This window comes from Prunus dulcis, chromosome 1 (assembly GCF_902201215.1).
Source record: "Prunus dulcis chromosome 1, ALMONDv2, whole genome shotgun sequence".
Classification (NCBI taxonomy): domain Eukaryota; kingdom Viridiplantae; phylum Streptophyta; class Magnoliopsida; order Rosales; family Rosaceae; genus Prunus; species Prunus dulcis.
In genome coordinates, this window is record NC_047650.1 from 29,711,833 (window position 1) to 29,733,454 (window position 21,622).

The 21,622-nt window shown below is 38.5% G+C and overlaps 3 protein-coding genes across 9 annotated transcripts; 1 reads left to right on the top strand and 2 right to left on the bottom strand.

Moving 5' to 3' along the window:
• Positions 1-209: 209 nt before the first annotated feature.
• On the bottom strand, positions 210-7,294 carry LOC117627302 (serine/threonine-protein kinase STY46-like). 7 transcript variants are annotated; one of them, XM_034359335.1, is made up of 16 exons: positions 6,896-7,294; positions 6,034-6,148; positions 5,743-5,816; positions 5,526-5,639; positions 5,278-5,332; positions 4,140-4,250; positions 3,977-4,027; positions 2,932-3,101; positions 2,751-2,855; positions 2,543-2,616; positions 2,249-2,424; positions 1,714-1,809; positions 1,286-1,366; positions 1,072-1,125; positions 541-675; positions 210-442 (listed from the first exon to the last, which is right to left on the bottom strand). In XM_034359335.1, the coding sequence occupies exons 1-16, from the start codon at positions 7,081-7,083 to the stop codon at positions 365-367; spliced, it is 1,677 nt and encodes a 558-aa protein (XP_034215226.1). In that variant the 5' UTR covers positions 7,084-7,294; the 3' UTR covers positions 210-364. The 7 variants fall into 7 exon arrangements, 6 of the variants coding, with proteins under 6 accessions (XP_034215226.1, XP_034215220.1, XP_034215235.1 ...); XM_034359329.1 differs by having other exon boundaries at positions 2,932-3,104; XM_034359352.1 differs by lacking the exon at positions 210-442 and adding an exon at positions 957-986 and having other exon boundaries at positions 563-675; positions 2,932-3,104.
• Positions 7,295-14,207: 6,913 nt separating this feature from the next.
• LOC117626216 (plastocyanin) lies at positions 14,208-15,201 on the top strand. Its single transcript, XM_034357878.1, has one exon. The coding sequence runs from the start codon at positions 14,456-14,458 to the stop codon at positions 14,954-14,956; it is 501 nt and encodes a 166-aa protein (XP_034213769.1). The 5' UTR covers positions 14,208-14,455; the 3' UTR covers positions 14,957-15,201.
• A 39-nt stretch (positions 15,202-15,240) lies between these two features.
• Positions 15,241-19,280, bottom strand: LOC117626209 (phospholipase D delta-like). Its single transcript, XM_034357869.1, has 10 exons — positions 18,097-19,280; positions 17,871-17,987; positions 17,550-17,744; positions 17,159-17,440; positions 16,976-17,044; positions 16,634-16,781; positions 16,394-16,542; positions 16,133-16,309; positions 15,833-16,033; positions 15,241-15,715 (listed from the first exon to the last, which is right to left on the bottom strand). The coding sequence occupies exons 1-10, from the start codon at positions 19,003-19,005 to the stop codon at positions 15,422-15,424; spliced, it is 2,541 nt and encodes an 846-aa protein (XP_034213760.1). The 5' UTR covers positions 19,006-19,280; the 3' UTR covers positions 15,241-15,421.
• Positions 19,281-21,622: the final 2,342 nt, after the last annotated feature.

Here is a 21,622-nt window from a genome sequence, read left to right on the forward strand (position 1 = left end):
TTTCTTAAAACAAACTCAACCTCAAAATCTCATAAAAATACCCAAAACACTTAATAGGGCATCAAAGTAATTTAATACTTAATATTAAATTCAATAAGGCTAGCTGTCATTTTTTTAGTTTGTTTATAGAAATTCAATTGTGTAGAATTTATTTATAATATTAGTGCTATAAATGGATATATCACTAAATATCTCTAAACAAAATGCAATGAATCAGCACAAGAGTCTCCAGTCGTTACTTAGATTAACCCAACGGAGAATATAAAGTTGAGGGAGGGAATGAAATGACTTGTGAAGAGTTTGATCAATGATCATTTGACACTGTATTACAATTTACACACGCATTAATTTATAAACAGAAACCTCATTCACTGTCTTGCTTGAACGTGGGAACTACTTTAGCCGATTTTCCCTTTCGTCTATCCTCGCTCCCATTTGCAACCTGTACCAAAACTTTGGTTAAAACTTCTCAAAATTGCATACTGGAACCAAGCAATAAATAAAGACTAGCTAGTGTTAGTGTTGGATCTTTTCTCGTACCCTCCTGGCTATGTGCTGCAACATCTTTACAATTTCTGAGAATTCAGGTCTCAATGATGGGTCTTGCTGCCAGCATCTCTCCATCAATTCCATCAACATTGGATTAGTGTGCCTTGGAATTGTAGGCCTCAGACCCTGAAATTCATGCCCCAACAGCACTTAATTAATAGACTTCACTTCTAGTTTTGAGACCTTATTCATTAAAAATTATAAAGGCACGTATGCCCAGCTCGCTCGCATGGTTGGAACTTGGGCATTAATAAATCATTCGGATCTTCAGATAATACCCCTATTTTACACATAGCTAGCTTATCTTTCATGGCAAACAACTTTTACCAGGCTACCAGCTACTTAATAGGTAGGACAACTTCTCATCAGGAAAAGGAAAGTCAACTCCACTAATTGGGATCACCTACCTGAAGCCATTTTCAAACAACTCGGGGATCCTGGATATGAACTCCCCATCAGGAATAAATAAGATAGAAAAATATTAAGGCAGGCTTTATATTGCTGGGAAAGTAAAAGAAATACCTTCTGGACTACGCCAACTGCTGCTTGTAACGGAGTTAAGTTCTCATAGGGAAGCTGACATTTCAGTCACAAAACATAGACAGAGATGATGGTGTGAAGTCTGTGCAACCATGAACTAGTTTTAAAGATAAACAAGAGCATTGATTTGAACGTAGCATTTTTCTTCAGGGGAAGAAAAATCCACCCATCTATTTTCTAGTATAAAAGAGATTACCTTTCCTGTAAGCAGCTCCCAGAGAACAACCCCAAAGCTAAACACATCAGCTTTGTGATCATATGGTTTATGCTCTATAACCTTCATCAACACCAAGCAATCATGTGTTAGAAACTAGACAGGAATAAGCATAGACATAATAACCATCATCAAAAGCCAAGAAATTCATCAAGCTACTAGCGTGATCAATAAAATCTTCCATAACCATAATAAACACACAATATGATAATTTGTTGTAGTTCCTTCCTTGTAAAACATCTTCATGGGTAATATTCAGGTACAATAATTTCCTTAATGACTAACATATGCAACATTTAAAGAACTAAACGTTATCTGGCCAGGATTTTGTTGTCCATTGCTTAATTCCAATAAGTAAATGAAATGGTTAATACTTAGTACCCGTGAATGAATAACTACAGCACACAGACCTCTGGAGCCATCCAACGATAAGTGCCAGTTTCTGCAGTCATAACGCCAGATTGTGCCTGTACTCTAGCGATGCCAAAATCAGCAACTTTCACAACCTGTCAAACAAGTATTTTGAACTTTAAAAAAAAATGATGAAATTCAGATCGCCATGTTAAAACTATGTACAGCCTTGGAAGAACCTGATAACCTCCTATCAAGAAGGAGCAATATGAAACAAGGACAAGAATGCACACGCCTGCCCATGCCTCCCATTAATTTTGAGAGAAGTATAATAAATAAAAGTAAATAAATTTAAAGGATAAAGGCAAGCTATTCAAAAAGAAGGGACAACTAATACAAATGCAATAATAAAGCACCCCTTTGCTTATGCAAGGTTATGAAAGTTTAATGATGCAACGCCCTGACATAATGAGATTGCTTGCCTCATTCCAATTTGGTCAGAGGTGATTAGATTTAACCTTCTCTCCTTTTTCTTTGGGGTGTAACAAGAAAACCTGATTACATTACATAATTAAGAGATACGAAGGATCTTACTCCATTGTCATCCATCAAAAGATTAGCAGCTTTCAAGTCCCTATGGATTATATTATTTTGGTGCAAGTAGTTCATTCCCCTGGAAACATCAATTGCGACTCTGAGCAAGAACTGAAGTGATATAGCACCCGTTTGCTTATGCACAAAGTCATACATACTTCCACCAGACAGAAACTCTGAGAAGGGAAAAGAAATATAAAAGAGCAGAACTTGGATTGAACCGAAAACCATGTGTTGGTAATAAACAAATACAAAGCATGGCACAGAATGTGCACAGAAGTCATTTGAAATTACCAGTAACGATGCAAAGCTTAGGAGGTTTAGTGCATGCTCCAATTAATTGAACAACATTTTTGTGCCGAACTTTTCTGCAAGGATGATACAAGTTTGAGAACTGCAAGATCAAATGCATGAAACAGGCGGCTGAAAGCGGCCTTTTGGCCATAAAGATCACAAAGGATGCATATTTGCCCAGTGTATAAAGAGTAAATGTATTACCGACCTCATGATATAGACTTCTTGAGTAAACTCCCTCATAGTTTCATTCAGGTGCTCCATACTAAGAACTTTAATAGCCACAGCTTGACCACAGAAACTACCTTGAAACCTGGGTCAATCAACTTAGCTATTAACAAGTACTCATATACCAAGTAAACATGCCCTAAAATTATGACAGGACTTACAGATCACCATACGATCCAGATGCAATTTTCTTTTCATATCTCAACAGGGTTGCATCAATTTCCCATATATATTTTTCCTCATTGAGTGAGCTTACACGACCATTAGTAAACATCATTCCAGTCTCTTGCTCTGGAACAGGGGAAATAACATTATAATCCAAGCAAGGATTCTTCTGCAACAAAGACAAAATAATGAGAGACTGCAGATATTGTGCATGTTTACAAGTATTAGCAACACTCATTTCATATGCATTGGTATTTGGTACATAGAAAATAAAAATAATAAAAGAAGACACGCAATAACTACCTAGATCTTGGAAATACATATATCACCAGGGAAAATGCTGAACATGAAAACAAGAACCAGCCTAGGCATAGACAGAAACATCAAAATATACTAAGCAAAACTGAAGGCATTAAACTTACTAGAATACATTTCTCACCTTGAGACAAAAACAAAAATAAGTCCTTATAGACTGGTGAGTGCTACCATAGTAACATAAATGAGCATTTTCCACAGCTAAATCACAAATCTTAGGACCATATCTCGTGAGCCAAATTCTTGAAAGGCAAGATGGAAAGATAACTTTTTGCTTTTGCTTTTCTGGCCCCTTAAGATGGGGGTCACAAAACTTGTCTCCATAACCAAATTGTTAGCTAAAGCATAATGCTTAAACTTATCAGAACACAATAGTTTCATTAACCTTTCATGACAATATGGAAATAGTTACCAATGCTGCATTGGACTAGATGGCAGAGCTATAAAGTACATAGTTTTAAATTAAACTACAATTAAGTTAATGGAAGTGAACATTCGATGCCGGAACCTCAGTTAAAAGCCAGAAAAGAGAACCCCAAAATAAAACAAATTTGTTTCTAGGTTTTATATGAACTTCCTGAAGGATGAGCACAACAAGAAGCCAATAAATAAAAATGAGGAAAGAAAAATTCTCTCCCTAGTAAAAGTAAAAATATGTTTGAAAATTGTATCAGTGATAGAAATTTAAATAATAATAATAATATGTAAGCATTAAAAGGGACCTACCTCACTCCAGGATATTTCTTTGGCCAGTGCATGTCTAAGCCGCTCAGTTTTCTGCAACGTTGAAATAAAAATAACCCATCTCATACTAAAATTAGATATTTCCCCTTAAGCAAAGTGACCCATTATGGTTTTGTACCAGAATACGAACAAGGCAAGACAATACCTCACATGCCCAACCATCAACAACAAAGACATCCAAAGAGTAGCCATCTGTTGTGGAAAAAGCATGTGCTTCTCGAATGTTCAGTCCAATATCAGATAATAAGGATGTCAACTGATGCCAAACATAAGATTGTAACAGTAATGAGAAACAATGATTAAATACACAAAATATCCTTGTTCTAAAATAAATACCTATAATACTATTACAGATAACATCTCCAAAATTTAAACAATCTGCAGACAAATATCAAATTTATCTACTGCTGATTAAACTGATATGCTACATATGAAAGTCCGAGTCAAATAGCGATACAAGAGACGACATAGTATGTATCTGAACTAGTAATTCTGCAACAACCAAGTCTTACGAAAAATATAAAGATGAGACCCCCTTGAAGCTAATATATGGTATGACACAAGATTTAGAAGAGGACGGGGGAGGAGCGCCAAATAAAATAGAGAATAGAACAACCTCTAGTGATATAGCCAGTTCTTTTCTTTTCGTTTTTCTTTATCAAGTACTGTTCGTCCACCATTCACTTCAATCTCAACAAATCACCCACCATAACTGACCAAACAGGTTTCCTCCCATTGATAGCCAGAGTGGGTTTAATATGCAGGGTCAAAGCATTCAAGACAGTCACAAGCCTTCCAGACCCACTGAAAAGGTCAAGATTCAGGGTGAGAATCAGGGTGACCATACACTTTGAGGAAGTCTTTAAGCATAACAATACTGGGTAGAGGGAGGGCGAACCAGGCCCCCTCAAATTTCCTGTATAGAATATATGGCCTCCCCTGACTATTTTCTAGCTCCATACCATTATATCATAAGCATCATAAAACACGTGCATTTCAACCTCACCATTTGTCCGAATTTCAAATATGAAATTAGATGCCTTGCTTATGTCAAAACTATAAGTGAATCGTGTACTACGCAAAACGTATCTCTTTTCTAAGAGAATATGCAACACATATCACATGCTACGCAGCAACAACAACAACAACAACAAAAAGATTATAAATCCTTGAGATAAGCTTAAAATGTTAACAATAGTACGTCACTAAGAGTTATCAAGAAAGATGATGTCAATTAAAAACCACATTATATTGATTGACATGGCAAAGTAGATAAAGAATACCTCACTGAGGAGTTTGGGCTTGTCATTAGTTGAAATAGTAATTTCATGCATTGGCCTACAAATTTTGAAGTATATGCAAAGTTAATTAGATAAGAACAATGGAAAATTATAGCAAAGTTAATTAGATATGAACCCATGAAATCGAACCTACTAACATGAACAGTTGATTAAGCGGTAAAATGAAAATAAATACAGAACTAGAGACAAAAAGATCAAAATCATAAAAGATGTATTTTAAACCTACTTACCGTGTATAAAGTTGACTGGTGCTCACAGTGTTATTCCCATGGTGAACATGTAACTGCTCGGCTTCAAGAGCAAGTTCAAGGTCTGGTGACAAACCAAAAGCTGGTGGTGGATGGCTGGATATATGAGAAATGCAAAGAGGGTAGCATGTGAGAGATATAAAGAGCAATTGTTTTCAATAAAGAAAACAAATCCAGATAGATAATCATTTAACCATGCCTCTGTTTGCTAGCATAAGCAGAACATTGAGCATCCGCTTTCCTCGATAAGTTTGAACCAGAAGCAGAATGAACCTGCATAAGAGATAAATTGCACAGATGCATTAAGAAAGCAATAAGTGGACAGGACAGATGACCGAACAACTAATTAAGACGAATCAAACAACACAGAACAGAGTTGTATCGATACAAAAAGAGAAATCCCCAGACCATTGTAGGAAAATAACTGAATCTGAGTATAAACAAAAAATCCAACTGTTTCCATACATTTGTATGTTTGTGTATAAATTACCTGCACAAGACGGACTTCAACTGCAGGTCTAGTGGCAGGGTCATGTGCCATAAGGAGTAACCTTTTATGCATGAGAACATCTTGTGCCCTCTCCACATTCACATCCAACGCATACCTTCAATTCAAAGAGAAAATCAGGTCAACAAATGTAATTACGCAGTGCAAGCAACCGTTCAAATCGGAGCTTATAATGCATATTAATGTAAACGTACTAGCACTCATCTCATCAAATAGGAGCCAACATTAAGTCATATAGAACCCAAAAAGGAAAAAAAGACAGAGAGTTTCAGTCCAAAAGAAGCCATTCTGTAATACTAGTCTGGTTTCGATCAAGACAAGAAAGATTGTCAAAGGGAAACAACTTCCCCATTTGAGTCATGAGCAAAATATATACATATTATCGAATTATACCAAATTTGGACACCTATCCTATATAATGTATTTGAGTGGGTGGGTGGGTCATGGGTGGATAGGTGGGTCGGTGCAGTCCACATACGGAGCAAAATAATAATTCAATAATAAACGTATCTTTCTCTGCCCTTTAACCTTTAGCTTTCTCTTTCTCAGCAATCAATCTGTGGCCAACTTAAATCCATCCATCCCCATGGAGCATGAAGAAGAACACATTCTCAGAGAAAGAGGACGAATTTATTTATAGGGAGTGTAATATAAATTCAAAGATTCCGGTTGCACAATTCAAAAGACTTTTAATTTTACTAAAGTCATGTGACGACGGTGACATATTTTATTTTATCTATCTATTTTTACAAAGAATAAAAAAGAATCAAAGATTCTGATGAAGCAGAGTCAACAAGGAATATGCAACAAAAACAAACACGGGAATTAAAAAGGAGGTACGTACCTAGTGGGGAGGCGATTAAAATGAGCCCAGAGTTCATCTTCGAAACCATCAAGTTTGGCGTCTGCGACATCTGAGCTCATAAGTCGACGGAGAACTTCATTGTAGATATTGACTTTGAGCTTCTGCTTTCGGGTGAGAGTGGGGGAGAAATCGACGGGCCTGCTACAGCAACTCTCGGTGTCTTCCATGATTCACCCACCATCCAGAGCTAGCACGCACATAAAGAGTATGATCAAAGTCCAAACGGTGCGTTTCCGAGTCCGATTAAGCAAGCAAACCTTGTTGGTCCCTGGACCTGGTTAATGCTTGTACACTAGAGGGAACGAAACGACAGTGGATTATTGAGTGTCCTTGCGTGTGAGATTTAGCCCATTTCTCCTCTTCACTTCACCGTCTTGTCTGTCCGTCTATGTGATTAAGAGAGATTAAGAGAGATTAAGAGAGAGAGAGAGGCACCCCCACAAGTTTGCGTTGATGTTGACGTGCATTCTTCTAAGTTAACAATGCTAGGCTGCTAGCTTTTCTCTGCTTTGCTTTGCTTATATCACCACTCACCGAATCACTGCCCGCTGCTATTATCCTTATTGGATTCGTCCATTAAACAAATTTAACGATAATCCATTAACAACTAAATTATGTGTTGTATACAAATTAAATATTCATCCTCCAACTTATTAATTCGTTGATAGCATCACCACGGGGACCCGCCTCTCCCCTCCTACCCAATCAGCTGTGTGCTGGATTATCTCATTTTGTTTTTAATCCATCACCTATATTATATATAATATATGTTTATGGAATCTGACCTAATCGCCTATTTGGATACCAAAAATGCCCATGGTTCGAATCTTCTTTTGAACTGAATGCAGTTGCCCTGTTCATTTTTGTAATCAACTATTTATATACGTAACACCATCCATCATCCATGTGTATATATATATATATTATATATGTATAATGCATTGTTGACTTGACTTGTGAATATTCATGTGTGTACGTAAGTTTGGGAGGAAAAACGTAAAAAAAATCATGTTTTCCCTATTAAAATGATGTTGAATTGAATCCAAATAATAATAGTGGAAGACATACATTATACATGCAGCATGTTGTCTTGTCCCCCGCGTGTATCTCATTGGCATACATCATGGAGCATGATTCATGTGTATGTATGATTTTATCCTATCCTGTTTGTTAATGACTATAAAATATTATAGGAATTAATGGATTAATGGGAGAGAGGGAGAGAGAGCATATATATATATATATGCATGTGATGTGCTGTGCTGTGCTGTGGTGATATATGATGACCACTCCCACTGCCACTGCCACTGCCACTAAAACTGAGGCAACACCCACGCTTTTGTGCTTCAAATGTATATTATATGTCTCCTGACTCCAAACAATTGCATATTGGATTGAATTTTGGATAACTAAGACCCATTCATTAATATTAATATTATAATCTAATTTTCTGTAATTTATAAAATAGGAAATTAGTTAAATATTCATTTCTAGACATAGTTCTATAAAGTAATCCTATATCATTCAATGTATATAAATAAACTCAAAATTTGACCGCTATCGATTTCTTAAATTCAACAGCTATGTTGAATTACTGCTTTGCCCTTTTGCTTTGTCTATTAATCAATTCAATCTTTAACACAGCTCATCTCGAACTTTCTTCTCCTTCTTCAATAATGGTGAGGTTCATCGCGAGCTCTTCTTCTGGCTTTTCTTTTTGTCCAATTCTCCATTGTATCTTCGTCGTCTCCACCACAGCCCTTGCCGACTCCATCGCTACAACCCGCCGCCGATTCACCTTCCCCAAAAACCCCATCTCCGTTGAACACTCCAGTGAACACACCATCCTTCTTCACCTTTAACGCCACCGCAAACATCCTCGTCGGCCTACGACGCACCTCTAATTCCTTCTCTAGTGCCGTCGAATCCGTGCGACATCAACCGCAGCAACCTCAACACGGACAGAGATGAATCTAAAAACTCATCTGGAGGAATGAGCCCGACAAAGAAGGCAGGGATCATACTTGGAATGATCGTTGGATAACATTCTTCGATCTCAATATGGATACACTGCCAGGAGAGAGATTCTTTGAAGAACTACTCAGTCTCTCATGCACAAAAGTTCTTAGAGGTTACTGTAAAAATTTTAATTTATCATATTTTTTGTTGTTGTTAATTCTATGTTTGCTTGGTGTATGATTGAATTGAGGTTTTGGCAATGGTGATATGGTGATTCAATTTGATTCTTCATTCTTTGAAACGCCGACGGTGCTAGAGTTGGTGGTAGTTAGAATTTTGGGATGAATTCTTGGCGTAAAATACTCAATTAGTCAATATGAGTCATTGATGTATTGCTTTTTCTATTTTAGAATGATATAATAATTGGAATTAGTGATTTAGAATTCATTATGCTTGTTTTTCTCACTGTTGTTGACTTGTTTGGCTCTATTTGTGTATGCTATCTAATGTTTGGTTACTAAGAAAATTGAACAAAAGAAAATAAATTTGATAATTACTGTTCTTGGGTTTAGATTCTCAATGATCTAGGTTATTTGTGATTTTAATGCGTAAAACACTGTTTAATGTTGACTTGGTTTTGATGTTTGGTACTATTTCGATTCTTTATCGTACCAATTATGCAAATGAAATGATGTAGTTGTTAACTTCCAGTAAGTGGTATGAACATTTGTTATACTGTTCATACCCTGCAACTGAGATGATTTCTATGACATTGTTTTAACAGTGTACTTCTATGATATAGTATTAACAGATTTTCAGTAACAAAGCGTACTTTATATTTTGCTCTATATACACCTGTGCACTTAAAGTTTATGATATACATAATGTGATTTTTACTAGGAAGATAGTGTTATGACATAATATTAACAATTTACCCTTTTTGTTTTTTTTCTCTTGTTAAGGTATTTCCTTTGTGATTGTTTCTAATGAAACTGTGAACAACTGGAGGTGGTTTATGCAAAGAATATCATATGTCTTGCTGGGTTTTTTTTTTTTTGAGTTTTTTTGGTATGAAATGGCATTAACAATGTACTTCTATAATATGATATTATCAATGTACTTTTATTATATGGTATTAACAATGTACTTCGGGCGAGCTTGTTTTGGGTTTTTTTTTTTTAGTTTTTTGTGCTGGGTTTGTTTTAAGTTAATCAATGGCAATCATGTAATTTATAGGAACTTCAACACTAATTTCTTATGTAGTAAATGAATTTTGAGTTTGTTTCTACAGTGCATTCCATATGAAGTTTTTTTAATAATTTCAACTCATATTTTGAGTATATTAATGAAGCTCCCTTTGTTATATATAAAGTGGGCTAATGCATACAGTACTGCACCCAATGTTTAAAACAAACAAAAAAACAAAAAAAAACATGCATTGGGCCTACCTTACCTTAAACAAAATGTTGGGCTAGGTTCTTCTTTCAAGTTGGGCCGTACCGTTCATTAAGAAAACAAAAAAAACTTCGGGTGACTCAGTCAACGGTGATTCATCATCTCATCTATGTTGACCCAGTCAACTCAGCAGACCCTAACGACAAACCACATCCCCCACCCCACCCAGATTGTGTCACTGGGAAATGAATAAGATGTCCAAACTCAACTGAATTTCATCAACTAGTATAACAAAGAAACCAATTAACGGACAAAAATGGCATATATATCGTCGTCGTCGTTGTCAATGTGATGACAGATGAGATTCCTTCCACAAGTCGTAACTAAAATGCAGAGAGCAAGCGTTATATATTTACTACATGCATGGCTCTCCTTGTGAGTTGTGAACTTGTGACTTGTGAGGGGGAAGGCGTTATATTCATATTATAAATTTGATCCCCTTTTATTAATGCTTCCTCTGCAGACCCAGACTGTGCCTCTGCCTCCGCCTTTGCTTTGTTCATCATGAGAGGAATCATGCAGCCCAACGCGAGATTCCCTTATTAATGGTAGAGGGCCTGCCTGTAGTTCTGCCGATCGATATTAGAGAGAGAGAGAGAGAGAGAGAGAGAGAGAGAGAGAGGGCGGAGAATATTATGGGGTTGGGGCGTTGGCTGGTGTGTATTCAATGCTATTGTCCTTGGGCCAAGGGTTTTGGTAGCTACGTGTTTTTAATGCACCACCAGCACCCTGTAATTACTCACTCCTTCCTTAAATATTGATCCATGACATTCCCATTTTTTCTCACTGCTATAGCTTTCTTCCCCTCTTTTTCTCACTCTTTTTACTCATACTCTCCTTCGTCTTTCTTTCTTGTTTAGCTAATTGCTAATTTTCTAGGCGCGCGCACACATATATATACAACGTACGTACAAGAAAGAAGCACACAGGCTGCATGCATATATCATATATATAAGAATGTAATGTTGGCTACAATTGATTGAAATAGTTACTGCGATGTTGGCCCGGTTCACTCAGAGAAGATGAATTCCCTTCTGAATTTGATTGAGCCGTGCCAATATCTCAGTGCTCTTTCATTTCATTCTCTCACGCCTACGTCCGTCTTCCTCCACGCTTTTTACAACCAAACTACCCTCCCCCCGCTGTGGTAAGTGTTTCTTCTCATCGTCTCCTATATATCTTTCTGTTTCTGTTTTTAATTTTTCCTTTTGCCTTTTTTTTGTCCTTCTGTTTTTTTTGCAGATTTTTGTTTTAATATATTTCTTTTTCTAAATAATTAAAATGGGGTTTTATTTGATTTCCTCGTTCCGTCGAGGTTGTCTAAAAAAACTTTTGAATAATGAAGTTTGGGCCATTATCCTTGAAACTGTACACAACTCAGAATGTGCACAGTTCATTCATTTGATATTGATTCTACGACCGACCTACCACATTAATATTACTTTGCACATAGCCGATCATGTGTGTGACAGTACTTCACACTTGGGTGCGAAATTATTACTGTTGGCCTTGTGAAATTATTAGTTGAGAAGGATTTCTATGTACCTGTGACGTCATCATCTGGAAGATGTGTCATTAATTCTTCCTGTGTTTTGCATGAAGATTCCGTGTGTTCGTTTTGTGGGTTTAACGAAAGTTTCAATCCGACCAAAAAAATGAAAAAGTCTGAGTTGTGTCCTTAATTGGAGTATTAACTACAATTGGATACTATCGTCTTGGCAGGTGTGATTTATTAAATACGTTCACGGTATAACGTCCCACCCATTAACGTAAATAATGAGAGTATTTATTCTGCATAAACAATTAGGTTAGGATTCTCTCCTCAGTCGGATAGGAAAGGAATAGTGAACGGAATATGCTTTCCCATGACCAGATAAGAGCATCTGCAATGGTTGTTTAATAATTCAATACAATAGTTCAATAAATTGATTTTTTTTGGTATATATATTGAATTGAACAGCAGTTTTACTTATAATTGTACAATTCAATAGCTTCAAATCAATAGTTATATATACTTACACTTTTTTTGACATACTCAAATAAAATAAAAAGGATAAATATAATAAGACTAAAAATTGTACAATTGTAGTATTCTCAATGAGATCTTTAAAAAGAGACCAATTTTAAATATATTTGAAGAAAACAAATATTAATTGATGTATTTTTTCTAGGGAGATTCACTATAATACCCAATATTGGAGCCTAAATTATAAAAAAACCCTATATGAAATGGACTTTAGAAACACACCCAAAACCCATTTACAACATAACAATAAGGCTTTTAACTTCTTTTAAATTACAAAACTTCCATTGATTTCTTAAAACAAACCCAACCCAAAAACCTCATAAAACAGCCCAAAACACTCAATGGGGTATCAAAGTAATTTAATAATTAAAATTAAATTCAATAGGGCCAGCTATTATTTTTTGGGTTTTTTTGGGGTATGTTTATAGAAATTAAATGGTGTAGGGTTTATTTATAGTTTTAGTGCTAAGAATGGGTATTTGACTAAATATCTCTTTTTTTCTATTACATTTAACTATTGAACAACCATTGCATATGCTCTTAACAACATAATGCATTAATTGTTGTATTTGTTTTCATTTTTTATTGGCATGTGGATCCCATGGTTAGTCCATTACAATTCCAATAGAGGATCCATCACATAGCACTCTCTATTACAATGAACTAAATCACACCATGGCAACTGAGATTTTACTGTTTTAATTCAATATGCAATAAAATTACATTGATACTAACTTTTGCAGATAGGAAAAAGAAAACTTAGTTAGAAGAGTAAATGTGGGAGGAGGGAGCGTTGGTCAATCTTTAATAAAATCAAGCGGGTCTCTCTCCTTCTCTTTTCCTATAGCTACTTATTTATTGCTACATAATACTGTCGGCTGCTTTTAATTTCTGTCTCGCAACCAATTCATCTCTGTTCTCTAGCTACCAAATTCAGGTTCCTTCACGCCATTCACCATTCACCATACACAAGTTATAATTTTGTGACTTGTTTCAACTTTGATTAAAGAAGTTTTAGGGATTCATCGGGAGTGCACCTTGTAATTTTATTTTGTACATAATAAACAAAAATCGAGTATTGCTTAATGCGGAAAACAGAATAGTTTAGTATAATCAATTTAGTTTGTTTTTCATTAACATATATTATGTGACAATGAAAAAAGAATAATGACAGAGAGACTGTGTACATTATTATACCACTAGAAGTAAGGTCCACCAATACAATATAATACAAGTAGGTCTCAACTGCAGTTCAGAGTTGTATATCGCTTCTCTACAAGAATTCTATAGTGAGGGCTGGCATATATATATAGTAATGTATATCGCTCCTCAAAGCCTTTACTGAGTTGAGTCCCCAAAAGACCCATCTGTGTGTCGAGTTTTTAGCGCACGCTTTAAAATTGTTGTCCGTATTTCGCCCACAGACTTATGCTCCGCATCCCAAAGCCCAAAGCCCGAAACCCATAAATAAATCAAACAAATTAACCCAACTGCCAAATAGTCCACTCGTTCATAATCATCAAGTGATTCTATAGCGAGGGACTTATATATTTGGTCGGTCTTCAGGTGAAGTTCTATTTTTCAATCGTTAGATCAGATTAATTAATTTAATTCAACAATTAAGATATAATAAGCCCTCACTGTAGAATTCTTGTGATTAGATGATAGTTTGTCCTCCTACTCTACTACTGCAACACTTATCCTCTTTTTTTCCCCACTATTTTGACATCCTATGTAACCTCTAGCTCTATATCACACTCTCCGCCTCACATCACAAAATCCAAAGCCACGTCAGAGGATAGCATCTCAGCCAGCCAATAAGACCCATCCTCAGCAGCAGAGAGATAACCCTTGTCTCTACCTCATCCCCACCGCCACTCATTCAGAGCTTATTATCCAATCACCTACACCTGTTGTCCATCCACGAACGAACCAACACAAACCACACATAAGATGTGCAAAGCGACCCAACCCTCGCACCCCCTCTATTAAAACACACCCTTCCTATCTTCTCCTTTTGATCATCCCCTTCAAGTTTCAACACTCAAGGCGACCTGCTTGCTAGAACACATTATTTCCATTTCAACCACCCAATTACAATGGCCACTGTCACCCCCGCCGCAGTTGCAATCCCATCATTCACCGGCCTCAAGTCCGCCGGTGCATCCAAGGTCAGCAGCGCCGCCGTTAAGTTTGCAGCCTCCCCGAGGATGTGTGCCATCAAGTCCTCACTTAAGGATGTGGGCGTGGCCGTAGCAGCCACTGCAGCAAGTGCAATCTTGGCAAGCAATGCCTTGGCCATTGAGGTGTTGCTCGGCGGCGATGACGGTTCCTTGGCTTTCGTCCCCAACAGCTTCTCAGTCAGCCCAGGAGAGAAGATTGTGTTCAAGAACAATGCTGGATTCCCACACAACATTGTGTTCGACGAGGACGAGATTCCCAGCGGTGTGGATGCTGGAAAGATCTCCATGGCCGAGGAGGACCTCCTCAATGCCCCAGGGGAGACATACGCCATCACCTTGACTGAGAAAGGTTCCTATGCTTTCTACTGTTCTCCTCACCAGGGAGCCGGCATGATCGGCAAAGTCACCGTTAACTAATTATTAATTCAACTTGTTCATTTCTTTCTCCCTTCTAAAACTTCCTTTTTTGGGAGGTATTAGTAGATCGAGCTTTCACAATCAGTATATTCGTTCACATGAGATGAGAGAATGTTTGAGGTGTGATGAACCATGTAATATTATATGTTGCGCGCCTTTCTTTGTTTCAAGTTGTAGATTTGAATGTTAGCTTGGGTTTCATTTTGTCATTTGAAGCATGTTAAAAATACAGATGATTAGCTAAACCTCTGTTTCTGCATTCTGATGTAGCTAACATACGAATACGATTAGGTGTGTAAACCCAAAAAAAAGTAAAAATTGTACTCCCCCCCACCCCTGTTGTTAAATTAGAAGCAGAACCTCCTTGTGTTTTATAAACAAGTGAGAGAATTGTCATGTGGAAATTATAAACAAGCGAGAAAATTGGAGGACCCGGCCAGCCAGCCTGCCTAATTGGTAAGGTTATTAAGTAGTGAGTGCATCAGGAAGAGTGGTACGGGCTCCAAGGATCTTACCGCCAACATCAGGGAAACTGTCTCGTCCAGGCAAAGCACCTACCTTCCCATTGACATCTACCTCAACTGGGTATTTAATGAGATGCCCTTGTAATGCTGCAAACTCATCTCCCACAAACTTCGTCCAATTCTCTTCCGCAATCGAGTTCACTCGCTTCACACACTCCAAACTTCCAGCCTCCTTGAAGCAACTATCCACCATCCCCAAGTGTTCTGCCCACAGTGACATTCTATACCCATATACCTGACCATCAAAACATATCAACAACAAATTAACACCCTCCATTAACTCCCAAATGTGTTCTGCCCACAATGTACATTACATTGTGCAATGTACTACAATAAATTAAGAATGCAATACCTGGCCACGGGGATGCCGCTTCTTCTTCCCCCACGTGTGATGCGGTTGATATGCACCCATGGCTATCTCAGTGTCCCTAGAACCAGCCATGGATCGTTGGTTTATATTCGCAGACCCTATGATCACGTACTCATCATCTACAACCATTCCCTTAGCATGCACATAAATCATAAACCGTTGAAACTTTTGGGAGGGCGAAACCTGAAAACGCATTCCACAGGTTTGTATGCTATCATATACATATATTCATGGCTTGAGTGACAGAAAATAAAAGTTTAATATGTAGCTCTGTATAATTACCGTGTGATATTCTCCATTTCCAGAAGTTTTGTTAACTGCACAGGACACTGTGTCCGGTATCTTCTCCCGATTACCAAGACAGTAGAAATTTAAATAGTCGTGTGGATGAACATTCTCAAGGTTCATGGATTTCAGCTCTTTTGCTATGATTTCATACATCATTTGCATTGTTTGTCCCTGAAAAAAATCAAACAAGCCAATGATAAGCGATAAGATGATCCAGTATATAAATGACAAAGGCTTTTCTTGCGATTTAATTACCTGCCAAAAGAGAATTTCTTGCACAGAAGCAGAAGTGGGCACACCCTCTGGCCACATGGGTATGACGATATACACTGCAAATCTCTCATTGGCTTTTATCTTACTTGCAATCTTTAGTGCCAACTCCATTGGAATTAAATTGTCAGCACCTGATCATCGAAAACTTATATATGTTAATGACATAGAGCTGGAGGAAGTCCATATATGTGTTTTCAGTACTGGAAAATCATATAGAACAACCTGCTTCTTTGTAAGTAGGCCATCCATATGATGATCCGAGGAAATACTGATTCTCAATATATATGAAGTGTTGGGCAGATCTGATTGCCTCGATGTATGCTGTTTGGATGCTCTTGTCTATTACCAAATTTTTGGCACAAACAAGATTCTGCATTAGAACAGAATGCCAAACAATCGACTGATTAGATTACCAAATTTTCTGTTTAAAATTATTTAAAAAATAAACAAAAGAATATGTTCTGAAGTAAACACATGCCAGTAGACAGTATGAAGTCAGTTTATAATTAATTAAAAGCACTGAGTCTGTGTGTGTGTGTTGATTTGTTGGAAAGAATAGTCAACCTGAGCCTTTGCTTCATAAACATCCTTAGGAAATCCTTTCAGAGATCCAGAATCTATGGATCGAAAGACCTGTCAATTCCATACACATAAAATAATTGAACAGCTGCTAATTAGGACCAATTAGCAATAATAGAAAATTGAAGACCAAAGCATGTGCGCGCAGGAAATGCAAGATAGTAATACCTGAACATGCCAGTTTTGAGGGTCATCTTCATGTGAAACCCGTAAGGCGGGATTATCGTTGGAAGTTGAGGGGGAGGGACTAAGTATCCATGAGATCCGCTCCAACTTTATCAAAGCGTCGTCGTGCCAACGAGATACTTTTTTTAAGCGCTGGCCTAACTCCGACCACTTTGTGGCTCTTCTCCAACGCTGCTCAAAATTAGTAAGCACATCGTACGCAGCTGGACCTTCAATCTTGCAATGTAAGTCATGCCACGGTTGTCTTGGACCCCTTGTTCCTCCCTACACATATCATGATGGTGGCATTTCCACAAACAGTTAGGGGGCACTTGAGCAGAAAGAAATGAAAAATAAACACAATACAACAAGTAGAAATAAATATACTGCTCACAGAAAATGTGGGATTATGAAAATCATCCTGGAAAACAGTGTCGAGGTCGCGAAAAAGTCGATGCTCGGGAGTATCATAGCGGCCATCACAAAGGTCCAGACCTCCTATGAATGCAGTAATCTTTCGATTATTTCCAGATGCTTGTGTATCCACAATCACACATTTCTGGTGATGGGTAAACAGAGTTCCAACAACCTATAGAGAACGTGTTTGACCAAACTTAATCAGCAAATGCAGCTAAAGACGTTTAGCTGAATCCACCTAACTTGATTCAGCAGGTCAAATAAATAAATAGCAAAAAAGGGAGTTAATAAAGCATGCCTGTTGCTTGAAAATGCTAAGCTTACTGCTGGCATATCGAGGTGACAGCACGCATGAAACCGAAGAGTGCTTAAAAAACTTTCGTGTTTCTTCGTCATGAGTTTGCATCACTCCATTCTACATCCCATTAATCAAAATCAATCTTGATCATTTCTGGTAACTTGAATTAAAATGCTCCTGTCATGGATTGATCAAGAAAATTAAAAACAATGAAACGTGGTGGTACCGTGTTGATGAAGAATTTGTTGTGAGAAGTCTTATCATCCCAAACCAGCAACAAAACTCGCAGGCCTTCTTCGGACTTGTACTTGAGCAGCTCCCCCAAATTCAAATTCCCGCCGCTCGGCAAAGGCTTCGTGGGCTCTCTCACCAGCTTCACCTTATGAAAAATGGACCAACCCACGATATACACCAAGTGATGTGCCTCCAATATCGCATGGCATATATCCTCCCAACACTTGCCGTGCTCAAACACAACCCCGTCGTCCAATTCTATCTCCCCTAGCATTGAATCCGGCACGTGTGCGTCCTGATACAGCGTCACGTGCCCTCCTTGCCTCACCGGAAAATAACAATTTCGGATCCCGATACGGTCGGGGTCATTTGAAATGCCTTGCTGATACGTCGGATTGTCCTCGCATTTCGTGAACCTCATCTCCAGCTTAACGGCGGCGTCTGGTTTCGGCGGCTTGCCCAATGGCCCAATGATAGGGAACCAACCGCTGATGGTTTCGCCGGAGAGGATTCGCTGCGCCGAAACCGTTGCGATGCCGATTAAATCAGCGCCGAACATGTCGTTGTCCTTGACGTAGAAGTCGACTTGGGAGACCGGGTGGGCGAGGGGGATCGTGAAGTGCTCTTTCCAGACGGGGTTCTGGGAGTTGGAAATGACCCGCGTGCGAGCGACGGTGGCTCCGGCGAGGCAGACGGTGACGTAAGGGTCGCTGGTGATGATATTGTGGTGAGAGTGGTGCGGCGTGCCACTCGAAAAAGGCTTTCGGCAAGCCAAGAAGAAGCGGCGGAGACGCTCGGAGACCATATCCATGTTGGGCAAACACCGCGCTTCTAGAATTTTCAAATCGAGGTCGCCGTGAAGGTAGACCAGCAAGGGCTGTGATTGATCTTCTTCCGCCATTGATTAATTAAAAAATTTATACAGATGTATGGAGGGTGAGGGAGGAGTGAGCAATGCGAGAGTGGGCGTTGGCTGTCGCGGGAGGAACCAGGGCGACTGACGTTGCTTCAGAGCGCATAGGATGTATCTCCTTAGCTTGGCTCTCGAGGTCCTCCGACGAAGCCAACGGCTAAAACCGGAGGCGGTAAAGAAAGAGCAGCAAAAATGGGGGGAAGAGGTTACGACCTTTGTGCGGGGAAAAACGTTAGTTGTGGATTGTCAGGCTGTATAAGTAAATTGTGTGTGGGACACGTGGAGGCCGACATAGACGAGGATTGCCACCAAGTGCAGCTTCAAATTTAACCATTGGTGGGATTTATCGGGTTGGCGCCTTGGTGGCCGGGATATTTTTTTTAAAAAAATAAAATTCTCGTTATGGTTGTAGGTTGGTGGGTCTTCGTCAGCCTCCAAATTTGTAATCAATCCTTTTTAAGATCAAAGTGGCTTTTAAAAAGAGAAAGATGAGTGATTAGAGTTGGACATCCCTTACCTTTCCATTTGAAGTCAATATTCAGGAATAATTTCATAGGGGAAGGGAAGGAAATGGTTTAAACTTTGGACATCATAGAACCTTCAATTTAAGACTCGTTGTATTTTAGTCCTTTTGGGGCAGTTTTAATGAACAACAAAGAGCAATATTACTTTCCCTTTTGATTTAGAATAAAGGGATGTCACTTTTGTCCTTTTTGTGAATTAATTTAGCTCCATGATCTAAAGAAAATTCTGTTTGGCAAAGGGTTTCAATTCTACTTCCATATTTTGTATTTGTAATTTATTCTTAGGACCATGCACAAACAATTGTCCGCCACGTGATGGTATTGGTAACGTTGTCAAGGAGGTTACAATATTGGGTATGATATGCTGTCACTCGGAACATGGTAGATGAGTTGTCTTTTTTTTTATTTAGAAATTCTATAGTTGCATTCATAATTCAACTAAAAAAGTCATTAGCTACAAAAGGCCAATACAAACTAGCCACAAAAGGGCCATTACAATAACGGAGCGGCCTAATATCAAAATTAAGAAAATCAGGTATGTCTCCACTAACGATCAGGCAAGGTCGAAGAAACTCTGGCATAGGCATCCCAACTAAGATTGCAAACTTAGAATAATAATAAAAAAGATAAAGCTTGAAAAAAACCAAGCCATAACAATACAAATAAAACTCTCACCAAGGAGAGATGAAAAGCTCTCACAAAAGAGAGATGAAAAACTCTCACAAATGAGAGATGAAAAACTCTCACAAAAGGAGAGGTGAAAACTACACAGAGAACCCAAAGAGTCTTTGCAACTTATTCCAAACATAAAGAAATTGCAAAAAAGATGGTGGTGGAGATCCAACGCCGAAATGCATGTGAAGATCAGACGCTGAGCCGCAGCCGCCTATAATGGTTGTATGAAAATTATAACAAAACTAAGACAAATAGGGAAAACCCTTTGTCTTTGAAAATGAGGGAAGAGGTGAAAGGAGGAAGAGAGGAAGAGAAGAGGGGAGAGGGGGGAAGAACAATGGCTTCTTCCCCACTCAAAGTGGAAAAGGCTCTAAAAGTGTTTTTTGGGAGAAATGAGGCTAGGGTTTCTCAAGAAATACGTGTGATAGATGAGTTGTCTAACCCAAATTTAATATTCTGCTTGCTTGATGAGGTTTGTTTGACTTGTTTGTTGATACGCCGAAAAATATAATTTGAGTTTTGAGAGGAGAGATGTTATTGGAGTTCCTTGGTCCCACAAACTACATGTTTCCCACAAAGTCTCCCGTCAGCAAAAAGAGGCATCCAGTCATTCTTATGCTCAAATCCCTCAGTTCAGACTCACTGCTTGAGCCTGGTTGAAGTCCGACTATGCATCACGGAAAATTAATAGGCCAAACTCTAAATTGACGGCTCAAGGTGTCTAATGGTGAAATCGAAACAACAAGGCCGAACTTAGGGGTCATCATGCACCCTATGTCGTTTAATCTTCAATAAATTCTATAACTTAAGATGCACGATGTGCCACCATAATTCAGACTAAGAACTTAGAAGTCGAAACCTAACATCCAACAACAGGTTGAAAACATCTGACTTCCAAAGTCGGAACATCTGGAACTTCTGAAGTGAATCAACGTCTTCGATCAGCCAAGATCAAGGTGTATGATCAGCCAAGATCAAGTCCTCTGATCAGCCGAGGTCAAGTCCTCTGATGAGCCAAGGTCAAGTCATCTGATGAGCCAAGGTCAAGTCATCTGATGAGCCAAGGTCAAGTCCTCTAATCAGCCAAGATCAAGTCCTCTGATCAGCCAAGATCAAGTCATCTGATGAGCCAATGTCAAGTCTTCTGAACAGCCAAGGTCAAGTCATCTGATGAGCCAAGGTCAAGTCATCTGATCAGCGAAGATCAAGTCATCTGATCAGCCAAGGTCAAGTCATCTGATCAGTCAAGATCAAGTCCTCTGATCAGCCAAGATCAAGGTCTTTGATCAGCCGAGGTCAAGTCCTCTGATTAGCCAAGATCAAGGTCTTTGATCAGCTCAGGTCAAGTCCTCTGATCAGCCGAGGTCAAGTCCTCTGATCAGCCGATGTCAAGTCCTCTGATGAGC